The sequence below is a fragment of the Bos taurus genome, chromosome 22 (assembly GCF_002263795.3).
Source record: "Bos taurus isolate L1 Dominette 01449 registration number 42190680 breed Hereford chromosome 22, ARS-UCD2.0, whole genome shotgun sequence".
Taxonomy (NCBI): Eukaryota; Metazoa; Chordata; class Mammalia; order Artiodactyla; family Bovidae; genus Bos; species Bos taurus.
Window position 1 is genome coordinate 38,537,250 of NC_037349.1, and position 14,359 is coordinate 38,551,608.

The 14,359-nt window shown below is 40.0% G+C and overlaps 1 protein-coding gene across 19 annotated transcripts in view; it reads left to right on the forward strand.

Annotated features, from left to right (window-relative positions):
- Positions 1–14,359, forward strand: part of CADPS (calcium dependent secretion activator) — a 471,511-nt gene that overhangs the window by 106,972 nt on the left and 350,180 nt on the right. For all 19 annotated transcript variants that reach the window (XM_059879758.1, XM_059879763.1, XM_059879759.1 and 16 more), the window contains 1 exon segment: positions 11,112–11,225. In XM_059879758.1, coding sequence (XP_059735741.1) covers positions 11,112–11,225 — 114 coding nt within the window.

The following is a 14,359-nucleotide window of genomic DNA, read 5'->3' on the forward strand; positions in this document are numbered from 1 at the left end:
GTGTAAGTGGCTCAGTCGTGTCTGACTCTTTGTGACTCCATGAACTGTAGCCTTACAGGCTCTGCTGTCCATGGAATTCTCGAGGCAAGAATACTGGAATGGGTAGCCATTCTCTTTTCCAGGGGATCTTCCCAACCTGAGTCTCTGGCATTGCAGGCAGATTCTTTACCACCTGAGCCACCAGGGAAAAATACAGTTAGTTTCTTAAAGTGTTATTTAGATTTAACACATGGAAAATATATTGTTATTTTCCATGAATTCATAAATATTTAAAACTATCCAGTTTTCATTTCTATTACAATACACATCAACAGATGTAAACTGCATCATGAAAATTTCTCTGGATTCTTCAATAAATTATCAAAGTGTAAAGAGACTTGAAACCAAAATATTTGAGACCTGTGGCAACTAGAACAACTCTCCATGAGGCCTTGGGTCTAAGCCTGCATCTTTAACCACCTGTCAGAAAATATGAGTTGAATGCTGCCTGAGTGCTTCCAAATTGGAAAAAAATGTAATCTGTTTTTTTTTTTTTCTTTAAACTGTGAGTGTTGCATGAAGGGGCAGGATGTTTAATCCAACTTTTAAGAGCTTTGCAGTGTGTATACAGGTTATCTCCTCCTTCTCCTCCTGTTCTTTGGTGCTACCTGTACTGTACCCTTTACCTCCTCTCATCCCAGCTTTAATCCCACTATTAGTCTGGTTCATTCTCTAGATTCATCTTTTCCTAATTTTTTTCTCTTCTACTAAATATTTTCTCAGAAAATTCCAGTTTAATCAGTGTTTAAATTCTCCTACGAAGGTCACTTTTCTTGGGTCATAGAATACTTTGTTCTTTCTCTTCTGCCCCAACAGTTTTTTAGGAGTAAAACGGTTGGTTTGTCTTTCTATTATTTAACGAATTAAAAGTTCAGAGTTAATTTTTTTTACAGGTAGTAATTAATGTAAAGACATTCAGCTGCTGCCCTAAATTTAAAAAATTGAGCAAGAACATTTATATATAGCAGATTAAAAAATTTTTTCTAAAGAAGCACTTTTAAAAATGTGGGAGATGTATACAAGATTAGAGTAGATCTCTATGTTAGCTATAGCTAGTACATAAAGCCTGTGCCTGCACAGCTATTATTGTTTAAAGTTTCAGTTAAAAATGAAGCTATTTGAAATACATTTGGGACAAAATTTAAAATAAATAGTAGTATAGTTGGTATATTGGAGAAGGAAATGGCAGCCCACTCCAGTATTCTAGCCTGGAGAATCCCATGGACAGAGGAGCCTAGAGGGCTACAGTCCACAGGGTTGCAAAGAGTCAGACACGACTGAGCGACTTCACTTCACTAATAGTTGGTATATAGAGGGGGCATACTCATGAAAGCATTACCTGAATGGTTGAATTTGGTAAACCATGTCACAAAGAGAAAATCAGAGTTACAGCTGCATTGTAACTTCCATCTTCCATAATTTTGCGCCTTCAACTTCCATTTCAGAATTATTATCTTTTTATGTAATAAAGCCTTTCAAATTTTCCTTCTCAAGCAAAATGCTTGAAACTCACATTAACATATTTTTTTCAGGATATGGTGTATACACGTTCATGATGTAGAAATTGATAAGAATGATTTTTAATTTTCCTGAACGCGAGAGTTCATTTATTGTACAAAATATTTTACTCTAGTTGTAGAAAGAGGAGATTTTATTTACGAATAAAATTAATGAGCCAACAACATAAACTTCGATAACCTTCAAGGAAAAGAAATTAAATCAACATTGCCCTCATTGCTCTGGATTAAACTTATAGTTTTTAAAGCACTTGTTGATATTTTTGCCTATTTTCTATGATGAAGTAAAAATTTCTTGAAAGAAAAAATCATTTCTTATGTGACTGCACTGGGTCTCAGCTGCGGCATGTGGCATCTTCTGTTATGGTATGTGGGGTCCAGTTCCCCAACCAGGGGTTGAATTCAGGCCCCCTGTGCTGGGAGTTTGGACCAGTGGACCACCAGGGAAGTCCCCCCAAGTTTCTTTTTTGACAAAGAAAAGTCATAGCTCATGTTGTAATCTACAGTGCTGACCTTGTACTTTAGAGAAGGATTTCATGTATGTGTGTAATTGAAACTTCTCTTTACACTCAAAAACAATTTTTGTTACCTTTTCCCAGTTGTCAGAATGCTACCATATTAGATTCATTCTTTTAGTAAGCATTGCTTCTTCCCTCCTTCATAATACATTGCTCCTGTCATAGGAAGCATTTTAACCAATAAGCACTTTAGGAAGCATGCTTTCTTTCATGCCTAGAGAAAACCACATGTATCCATTAGGAAAGCATTTGCCTGCAAGTAAGAGAAAATACCAGAGAAGGCAATGGCACCCCACTCCAGTACTCTTGCCTGGAAAATCCCATGGACGGAGGAGCCTGGTGGGCTGCAGTCCATGGGGTCGCTAAGAGTTGGAGACGACTGAGCAACTTCACTTTCACTTTTCACTTTCATGCACTGGAGAAGGAAATGGCAACCCACTCCAGTGTTCTTGCCTGGAGAATCCCAGGGACGGGGGAGCCTGGTGGGCTGCCGTCTATGGGGTCGCACAGAGTCGGACACGACTGAAGTGACTTAGCAGCAAGAGAAAACACACAATGAGTTAAACCAATAGTGATTCCTTTTCTTCTCACATAATGAGAAGGCCACAGATGGGTGTTTACAGACATTCATGCAGCTCCTCAAAAGTACCAACATCAACCTTCCTTCATGGTCACACAATAAACTGCACAAGTCTGGACAAAATATCTATTCTCAGCAAAAGAAGGAGGCAGCAAAGAAGGAAAGTGTTACACTACCAGATGTACTCCTTTTTATGAGAATTTCATTCAAAAGCTTTTCCAGAAGACCCTCAGTAGTTTTCTGCCTCTGTCACATGGCTACCTATGTTGCAAGGATGCTGGGAAACGAGTAGCTGGCTTTTCAGCTTCTAAATTGGGAGGAACAAGAAGGGGTAAATGTAATTTCAAGTGATTGAATAAACAAGGGGAAAAAAAGGAGCATTGAAATAAGATTAAAAGATTGAAAAGGAAAAAGGAAAAACTAAATGGTAACAATAATACTTATTTTTGTTTATTTGCTGAGCCCTTACTCTGTACCATGTACTATGCTATCTTATATATATTTCATCTCATTCTCACAAAAACCCTACAAAGTAGATAAGATCATTTGCTACTTACAGACGGGAAAACCCAAGTTACTGCATGCCCAAGGACTTGTATTCAGGTCGAGATTTGACCTGAGCTTACTCTGACTTCAACATTGCCTCTCCTGAGACCAGCCCTTAGAATGTGTGGTTTTCTCTTCACTGTGGGTCCCATTAGGTACTTCTCCAGAATGCTGCAGTAGATTGCATACTGCCTGAAATGCAGGGGAAATTTTCAGGCCTCGCTTAATGAGGTGGATTGAACCAAGAATGCTTGAATAGTTCTAGCAAACGCCACTGCAGCACTTTCCTCTGCAATAATTACCTTTCATCATTCAGGTTTTCTGCTCTTGGAACTCATTACTTCAATTCTGAATTCTGATCTGATGCACAAGAGGATTCCATACATATTGAGTGCTTTGAGATGGGCTTCTATTTTAGGAGGGTTCTGTTCATAAGCAGCTCATAGAGGCCTGTTTGTCTATTTAGAGTTGTACAGTCAGCTACTCTTGGCCAATTATCTTGGTGTGTTCATGCAAGGTCACCTTCAGGATTCAATCCTATGTAGGTCAGTTACTTTTATCCAGAGAGAAATTCTATCCTACAGATTGGTTCTTAGTCTGGTTATTTATGGGAGTTCCTAAGAGAGATTTTCATTCACTCATACACTCAGTGAAAGGATACTAAGGAATCAAAGATGAATATGATCTCTGACTATACTATGAGACAACTGAGAACTAAGAGTGTGCCTTGGTCATTTTTTTCTTCCAATTTTAACACTGTGCCTGGGATTTATTAACTACTCAGTAACCTTACATATTGATTCAACACATATTTGATCAGAGCTCATTTTGTGCCAGGCACTAGAAGCACAACAGTAAACAAGACAGATGTGATTCTCATTACCTGTGAAACAGATGCTCTTGTGGGGAGATAAACAGTGAAAAGTTAGTAGAATCATAAAATAGAGAAACAAGGTCCAGATGTCCATCAATAGGAGAATGGATAAAGAACAAAGTTATACCATGCTTTACTACTCAGCTATGAGGATGAACAAGCTATTGTTACCCCCAACCATGAGCCAGAATCTCATAATGCTTGACTGCACTGACATCAGGTTCAAAAACAGACAAAATCTGTCTCTGATGATAGAAGTCAGGTAACCTTTGGAGAGGGGCAATGCTTTTGGGAAAGTACAGGAGCTTCTGGGGTCCAGGTCATCTTGAAAAGAGAATTATTTCCACAGGAAATTTCACTGTGTGAAGATGTCTCGTGCTCTGTGCTTAGGGTGTATATTTTTCTACATGCAGGTTATAATTCAGTTAAATTTATCTCAAAAAAGATATATGCTGACTGTGGTAATGGTTGTGGAGGAAACGCACAGGGTCTAGGGCAACTTGATAGAGAGCAGTTTGGGGGAGCATCATGGTAGGCAGGGTGGGCTGAGAAGACCTTCCTGGCAGATACCAAGTAGGCTGAGTCTTCAGGGTGAGAAGTTGACAGCCTTGGGGAGAGGAAGGGGAAGAGTATCCCTGGCAGGGGGAATGGCAGGTGCAAAGGCTTCTGGGAAAGAAAGGTCAGGGTGCACTGAGAAGGAGAAAAGAGGTCAGTGTGGCCAGAGCAGAGTAAGTGGAGAACACAGTGGGACCAGAAGCTGGGAGTGTACAGAGGCCGCATTATTTAGGGCCATGGACATTTGGTCTGTGGTCTGCCCCTTGTCACTGGACTCTTCTTTTGATCTGGAGAGTGGGCTAAGATCCTTGGCTACATCATCCCGGGTCCTATTCATCTCTCCAGAGAAGCCTTAAGAAGTTGGTTTTGTAATCCCCATGTTATGTTGGGTTAGCCAAAAAATCTGTTCCAGTTTTATAACAGCTCACAGAAAAGCCCAAATGAACTTTTTGGCTAGTCCAACACAGGAAGAGCAAAGGCTTGGGGATAATAACTTTCCCAAGGTCACCCACTTTGGAAATGCAGGGTATCACTAGTATTTGTACTCACATCTCTCTGACTCCAAGCCCACATTTTCAACTCCTGGCTCCTGACCCCACCTCTAAGGACTGGTGCTCAGAACAACTTCATAGTCCAATGCATGTACACTTAGAGTTGTGACTAAAGATATGAACAAGTAGAAAATTCCTCCTGGGAAAGTAGTTCAGGGGCTGGATTTTGTGGATACATAATGAATTTTCCCATAGGCGTGCTTTCTTGAGGGAATGGTAGGCAAAGACTTAAGATGAGAATGAATCATCACAGCAGCTGATGTCCATTGAGCATTCATGTTGTTCCAGGTTCCGTAATGAATAGTTTACTTATTCCAGTTCACCCTGAGAACAATCCTATGAGGTCACTATTGGCCCCATTTTACAGATAAAAAACCGAGGTGTGCAGAGGTTAGTTGTTTGCCTAGTGAGATATAACTAGTGAGTTGACTAAATGGACGCAATGTTTGTTTGATTCGTGGTGAGAAAAGAAGTGAATATGGATGGGCAGGTGTCAAGCCCAAACATAAACACATTCTAGAATTCATGTCCTTAACTCTCCTGCCTGGAGCTTGGGGTTTCCAGGGAAGTGGGGGATGTTTTGTAAGGCTTCATGACTTGGGTTCTATGAACTCAATTGAAATGAATATTCCTGGAGGCCTTCTCTTTTTGGCAGGGATTTTTTTTTTAAATAAACTATTCCATTTGTGGGAATTAAAATTTTCTATTGGAGTATATGTAGCTGATTCACAATGTTCGGTTAATTTCAGGTGTGCAGCAAAGTGATTCAGTTACATATATACATATATCCATTTCGGATTTGGTTTTGAGATTTTTATAATCTGTAATCTCTCTCCTCTGAAACCCTAAACCATACTTTTGTGTGTTTTTTGTATGCTTTTCCTCTCCACCTAGACTGCAGGGTCCTTGAGGGCAATCTTTTACTGCTTTTGATTCGTCAGGGCCTAGCCCTGGTGGGTGAGATGAGAAATGGTGTGTTTTGTTGGTCTCAGGGCCTGGGGCAGGGCCAGGGCCAGGCAGGCAATGAGTTATCTGTAAATATTTCTTGAATAAATGAGCACTAGGCTTGTTTAACAAAAGGTAAGAGTGATAATGGATTTGGCTTGGGTCAGCAATCCTTGTCTTCGAGATTGTGTGCATCTCATTTTATGTTAATTATTGAAGCAATTAAGGTAAAAGCACAGTTTATGGTTTTCCTTTCCATTCCTGCACCATCACCTCACTGCATCCAACTCCCAAATCTAGCAGAGTTGGTATGGATCCAGACTTGGAAGGAATTCTGAGCAAGAAATTCTGTAAGATGCTTCAGCTAGTTCTGTACTGTAAAGATTTGTGACTCAAATCACCCTGCTTAAAAGAAATTCATGTGATGGTGACATTTTTATGAGCAAATCAACTGCTGCCTGATATTTCAGTGTATATAACTATAACTATGATTTTCTGTATAACTCCACTGATAATCAATATACTCAGGTTAGAACAGTAAAGCTTACACAGCGTAGAAGTGAGTTATTCCCTGCTTTAGGCCCATGCTGTACTTGGTGCATGTGGCTACTCAACACTTGCAGTGGGGTTGTTCTGAACTGGGATGTACTTTAGGTGTACATGGGTTTCCCTGGTGGTTCAGACTGGTAAAGAGTCCACCTGCAATGCAGGAGATCCGGGTTTGATCTCTGGGTTGGGAAGATCCCCTGGAGAAGGAAATGGCAACCCACTCCCAGTATTCTTGCCTGGAGAATTCCATTGACAGAGGAGCCGGGGGGCTATAGTCCATGGGGTCACATAGACTCGGATACGACTGAGCAACTAAAACACACAGAGACACACACACACACACACACGTTGAATTCAAAAACATAGTATAAAAAAAGAATGTAAACTATTTTATTAGTAATTTCTCTAATAGTTACAATCAATGTGATAGTATCTTGACATGTTGGGTCTAATGAAGTATATGAAAATTCATTTTACCTGCTTTTTACTTTTTGAAATGTGACTAGAAAATGAAAATTATTAGAAAATGTAAAATTACATTGACATTGGCCACTGGTATTCTAGAAAAAAACAGCTATGAATCTGATACAGATCTAACTCCTTTGTGCTGCTCAGTTGCTAAGTCGTGTCTGACTCTTTCGTGACCCCATGGACTTTAACCCTCCAGGCTCTTCTGTCCATGGGATTTCCCCAGGCAAGAATACTGGAGTGGGTTGCCATTTCCTTCTACAGGGGATCTTCCCAACCCAGGGGTCGAACCTGCATCTCCAGCCTTGGCCCGTATGCTCTCTACCACTAAGCCACCAGGGAAGCCCTCTACGTCTGCCTCCAAATTCACCATTCCCCAGTTCTCCCAAAGTACGAAAAATTAGCTAAAGCACCCCAACTTTCGTGTATATCTGTTTTCAAAAATCTGTTCTGCTTCAATTCATTTCCTGATGGAGTCGAAACTCACACCAGGCTTCAATCTCCTATAGCTTTTAGCCTTATTTTCTACTAGCAAAACTTTCTTTGACTCAAGTGATGAAAACACTCTCAATGTATATAGAAACTCATAATTAAAAAAAATAACTCGTATTATGTCACTGAATAGCTATAACTATCCCAAGGTAGTGAGTAATTAGGATTATTACCATTTTGCAAGTAAGAAAACTGAGGATGAGATAACATTTATTTATTTAATCATGGCCCTATTCCAGCAATGAATTGTAAGTTTGGCCAACTCAGAAAACATAAGTCACTTTTCCAAGATGACACAGGGGTTGATAGAACTGGGCCTGAAATGATCTGCTTCATCTTTCTACTAGAGCAGCGGTTCTCAGACACAGCATCCTATGGTCAATTAGGAGGTGTACAAAAAGTGAAAGTTACTGAGTCGTGTCTGATTCTTTGTGACCGCATGGATTGTAGCCCACCAGACTCTTCTGTTCATGGAATTCTCCAGGCAAGAATATTGGAGTGAGTTGCCATGCCCTTCTCCAGAGGATCATCCCAACTCAGGGAATCAAACCTGATCTCCTTTGTCTCCTGCATTGCAGGTAGATTCTTTACTGTCTGAGCCACCAGAGAAACCCATGACTTTGTATGAATAACATTTAAAAGAGCAAAGTTTTTAGCTGACTTTCTTTTTAGCTAAATTAGAAATGATGAAAGGATGTTCAAAAATAATTTATCTTCTATACACTTCATTCATTCATCCACTTAACATGAATACCTGGCATGTATTAAGGCACTAAGTTGGCCCTGGGGAAACATCAGTGAACAAAATAGCAAGAAGAGACAGATCATCTAACAAATTTGATCATAACAAGTAGTGTTGGTGATGGACAGGGAGGCCTGGCGTGCTGCGATTCATGGGGTCGCAAAGAGTCGGACACGACTGAGCGACTGAACTGAACTGAACTGAACAAGTAGTTAGAATACATGATGTGGCCTGGAATTACTTAGCAGGCAAATATAGGCTAGGGTTTGGGAAGGGCTTCCCGAGACTGAAAGACAGTGGAACACAGCTAGATAAGGGAGGGAGAAGAGAAAATAAACAGGAATCTTTCAGGGATGCTTTCCTAAGTGGGGAAGAAAGGCAGGCTTGATGAGGTAGAGAATCACATATAACCTACTGCTCCAGTTATCTATGCCACACCCTGGAATAACAGTACAGTTTAAAAACTCTTGTCTATTTCCATGCTGCACTTAGCAGGATACCCCCAAGCTTTATTGAAATATGATTGAAATATAACATATATAGGTTTAAGACATTCAGTGTGGCAATTCAGTCCATGCATATTCTACAGAATCTTACCACAAGAAGGTTGGTTAACACTTCTATCCCCTCACATAATTACCATTTTTCTCTTGTGATAGCATGTAACATTACTCTCTTTACAACTTTCAAGTACTTAATAGAGTAATATAAATTATAGCCACTATGTTAATCCATATTAGAATTCTAGAACTCACTCATCTTATGGCTAGAAATTTTCACTCTTTGATCCCATTTCCCCCACCCCCAGCCCCCAGTACCCACTATTGTAGTCTCTATGTCTCTATTTTTATGAGTTCGGGTTTTTTAGATTCTGCATATGTGAGAGCATACAATATTTGTCTTTGTCTGTCTGACTTATTTCATTTAGCATAGTGCCTTCAAGGTCCCTAGGTGTTATTGCAAAAGGAGGATTTTCTTGTTGTGGCTGAATAATATTCCAATGTGTGTGTGTGTGTGTACGTATGATAATATTCCAATGTATGTATTATGAATGTATATGTATGTGCGTATGTACACACACCCATATATACATATCAAATTTTCTTTCCCTGTTCATACATTGATGAGCAGTAGGTTGTTTCCATATTTTGGTTATTATAAATAATACTGCAATGAACATGGGAAGGAGTTATCTCTTCAAGAGAGTGTCTTCCTTCCCTTCCTGGGAATGTATACCTAGAAGTGGGATTGCTAGAGCGTATGGTAGTTGTATTTTTAATTTTTTCAAAAACCACAGTGGCTGTACCAATTCTAGCAACGGTTAATAGAATTCCCTTTTCTCAACACCTTTGCCAATACTTATATCTTATCTTTTTGATAATAGCTACTCTAGCAGGTGTGTGGTGATTGCGATTTTGATTGGCATTTCCCTCATGATGAGTAAAATGGAGCATCTTTTCATGTACTTAGTGGCCATTTGTATGTCTTCTGTGGGAAAATGTCTATTCAAACCCTCTGCCCATTTTTTAATCTTTTTTTTTTTTTCTATTGAGGTATATGTCTTATGGGTATTAACCTCTTACCAGGCAAATGATTTGAAAATATTTTCTCCCATTCCATAGATTGTATTTCATTTTGCTGATTGTTTCTTTGGCTATGTGGCAGCTTTTTAGTTTAATATAGTCTCATCTGTTTATTTTTGATGTTATTCTTTGTGATTTTGGTGTGATATCCAAAAAATCATTGCCAAGACCAATGTCAGGAAGCTTTACCCTATGTTTTCCTCTGTAGGATAACAGTTCCAGGTCTTACATTTAAGTCTTTAACATATTTGAACTAATTTTTGTGAAAGTGATAGTCATTCAGTCATGTCTCACTCTTTGTGACAACATGGGCTGTAGTCCATGGAATTCTCCAGGCCAGAATACTGGAGGGGGTAGCCTTTCCCTTCTCCAAGGGATCTTCCTAACCCAGGGATTGAACCCAGGTCTCCCAAATTGGGGGCAGATTCTTTACCAGCTGAGCCACAGGGAAGCTCAAGAATACTGGAATGGGTGGCTTATCCCTTCTCCGGTGGATCTTCCTGACCCCAGGAATTGAACCAGGATCTCCTGCACTGCAAGCGGATTCTTTACCAACTGAGTTATCAGGGAAGTGTTTGTGTGTGTGTGTGTGTGGTAGAAGATAGGAGTGCAGTTTCATTCTGATGCATGTGAATATCTGGTTTTCCAATATCGTTTATTGAAGACATTGTCCTTTACCTATTAAGTATTCTTAGCTCCCTTGCCGTATATTAGTGAGTCATGTATATGTGGGTTAATTTCTGGGTTCTCCCACCTTGGTGGATATCTGCCAATAAAATAAAAAAATAATAATTGAATGCAAAACTGGGAAGAAATGTATGGTAGCAACCCATTATCTATCATTTCCACCATGGAAATACAATAGATGTAAATAATCTCAAAAACACAAATAATCAAAGAATCAGGAAGCATTGAATTCTGAGTTTTTGAATTTTGTTTTTAATATAAATTAGCTCTAATTTATATTAATTTTTAGTAATGATATGTTTAACAGCTGCCTCACAGAATTTCTGCAAATATAGCAGTCAGCTTCCACATGCCAGTACACGCCAGCTCCAGCATGCCAATGGGCCTGGCATCTTCAATATAAAGCAACTGTGACCCTTGTTTAGAGAAGGTCCTCACCATCTCCTCCTCCTCTCTTTCTTACAGATCAGCAAACAACAGCTGCAGACAGTCAAGGACCGGTTTCAGGCTTTCCTCAATGGGGAAACCCAAATCGTGGCTGACGAAGCCTTTATGAATGCTGTCCAGAGTTACTATGAGGTAAGGTTCACCGCACAGAAGAATGCCAACATTGCTCAAACCTGGAGTCTGGGGTTTCTGAAATACTGGTCAGTGAGAACAGTAGCTTTGGCCTTCTACAGGGCCATCCTTCTTGAGGTCAAGGGGTCTGTGATTGATTATAACTTTAAGGAGTATAAAGAAGCATTTTGTTCAAGGGGTGAGGGAAACTGTAAATTGTTATACCAGGAAGAGTGGTGAGTGTTTTACATACCATTTATTGTTTAATCTTGACAACAGTGATATTATTCCCATTTTACTGATGAAGAGACTGAGGCTCAAGGAAGTTAGGTCAATTTTTCAAAGTCACACAGCTATTAAAATGCCTTCCTCCTTTTTTCCTTTCTTTACTCAGTTTTTAGGTAGAAAATTGTTTTAAAACAAAAACACTGGTGTCCCTGCCTCAGTCAATGAGCACATGCTTATTCTGCCCTTGAGCGCTGTGTTTCTCAGTAGATGTTTTAAAAATGTTCATTGATTGATTCAGTGAAACGCTCCTTCTTGTTGCTAAGCATTTGACTCCTTCTTTCATGGAAAGAGTGGAGCAAGATTGCAATGAGATCTTGTGAAAATATTATTGATTGGTTTGCTAGTTAGCCTTTAATAGTAAACAGCCTTTGTGTCCTTGATGTTTGCTAGGTCCGTCCACAGACTCATTTTGCATGCTATTTTTTCCTCAATGAAATTTCTATTTGGATCTGTTTTAGAAGTCTGATTTGTTTTTATATATGTCAGATTTAATTTTTTTTTTCATTTTACAAACAGTGTTAATGACTGCCAATAAGGGTCGAATTTAGTGCTTCATCTGATGTGATATATTTTTTGGTTAGATTTAAGGGCGAATGGAAATGAGATCTGCAATTACAGTGTTTGTGTGGCAGTGAATAACCTAAATATATTTAAGAAGGTTCTGTTTAGAAACTGCCAGGGCTTGAAACCAATTATCCCCCCTTTTGTCAAAATCTGGAAACCAGTTGAGACCAGGCAGACACTTATCAATAATTCTCCATGTTTAGAGTAATTCATGAGTTTGTAAATTTGCAGATTGCAGATCTTAATTAGAAAGCTCATTTGACTAATGATATAAATTACAAGAAAGCACCATTTCTATCTATTAATTAAATTTGAAAATTAATAGTCATCAACTTGCTAATGAGTCTCTGGAAATTACCATGATATCTACAGTGGTCCTGATATTTTCCTCTATAGTGGCTAGTTTATTTGAAAGGGCTTCTGTTTAGTCTGATGAGAATATAGACATAAAGAAATTACTGAATATTTAATATTGAGATCTGACTAACAGGAAATAATGTCAGGTATTAATTATTTACTGTATTCATTAGTAAAGCTTTAGAGTGTCTTGAGATTCATGTTTCTTGGGAAGCCTAATCCTCTGAAGCAAAGGTCCCTAGTCAAGGTGTCAGGATTGATACATCACTTGGGAGTGCTCCAAGTTGATTACTCATCACTTTCTCTCTCTGCTTTCATTCTTGGGCAGTGGAGAGCTAGCATCTCTTCCTCTGCCCAGTTGCAGAGTCCCATCCCTTCTTCTGGGACCCAGTCGCTTTTATGTCAGTGTTTGTCTCATCAGGTAGACCAAGGATCAGACCCAGGACAGACACCACCTCTGGAGCTGGAGGGCAGGTTCAGTCCCACTGGAACCATTTGTGTTGAAATGGCCTGGTTTCCCATTAAGAAACTGGGATGCTTTTTAATAGAAGGGGGAATGTATGCTTAAGAGCCAAAACCAACAGATAGTCTCCTAAATTCTCAACCTCCACTCCCCTACACATACTCTCTCTCTCCATCCCACCATACCAACCCTGATATATATGTCCCAGTTTACAAGTGATAATGACAACTTAAAAACAAACAAACAAAAACATTTTCTCCAAAAGTTCTGAGATTACTATAGTCAGTTATTAATACTAAAGTCAGTTTCTGGAAATACCATTGTTTTGCAAAGACAATAATGCTTTGTCAACCTGCTAGAGTAGTAATGAGCATTATTTTTTTTTTTAATAAAGGGAGTGGGGAGCCACTGTCCTTTTTCCATCTGTGCCCACCCACATCCAGCCCAGTCTGAGCCCAGCTGCCCAGCATTCATTGCAAGCTAGTCAGGCCTGGAAGCAGAGTGGGCCAGGATAGAGGAAGACCAAGGTTCCCTGTGGCAAAGCAGATCAAGCAGGGATGGAGATTAATCCTTTAATCTCTTTCATGATGGCTTTGAGGGCTGCGCACCAAGGTGGATGCTCTGAGATCTAGCTCAGCAACTTCATCCTGTTTCCATGCCACAGTGCTAATGCATCAGAGAGCCCCCGACCCCGTTTCTCCAGGGCCCCCACATTTTTCTAACTCTCAGCTCTTTTAAGACAAATTGTGAAACATAAGCCCTCCCAACCTCCATCCTCATCCTCACCTCCCTCCCCATTTACCTGCTTAATTTTCGTTCCTTCACAGGCTGGCCCTGACAGCAGTGAGATGAGGCAGATGGAAAGGTCTTACAGAACCTTGGACCAGGGAGTGTAGAGTACGGTAGACGGCATGCAGACCAGCACTCCTGTTAGAGCAGGACAGCTGCTGTCTGGACTGCAGCCAGCACCACTGCTATGACTGAGTTTCATTTTGTTTCATTTTATTTTTAGCTGATCTTCTCTAACAAAGCCTCAGTTAGTTTTTGTCACACTAAATTTGAATAGTGTATCCAACACAGTTCTTTGATTGCCAGTAACAGAAACTGACTGTGGCTAAATTAAGCCCTAATAACAACAACAACTGTTGTTTTGTTATCAAAAGAGAAAAACCATCTAGAGAGAAGATGGGACGCAGGATAGCTTAGCCTCAGGAAGCTGGGTAGCAGGATATAATGCATACCCCATCATTGGCATGAATCTACTCCAGCCCTGTCCCTTTCTTATGCTTCCCCTCTCTGAATCTGAACCCCAGAAGAGGGAGTCTGAATGCCAAGTTCAGGCCCCAGTTCACTACTTGGCAAAGGAAGCGCACGGTCCCGTGAGTGACAGCCCCAGCGAAATAGTGCGTAGCAATAAAGGTGTTCTCAGACTGAGGTGCTGTTACACAAGGGGATGGATGGTTGGCAGGCAAAACCTGCAGGT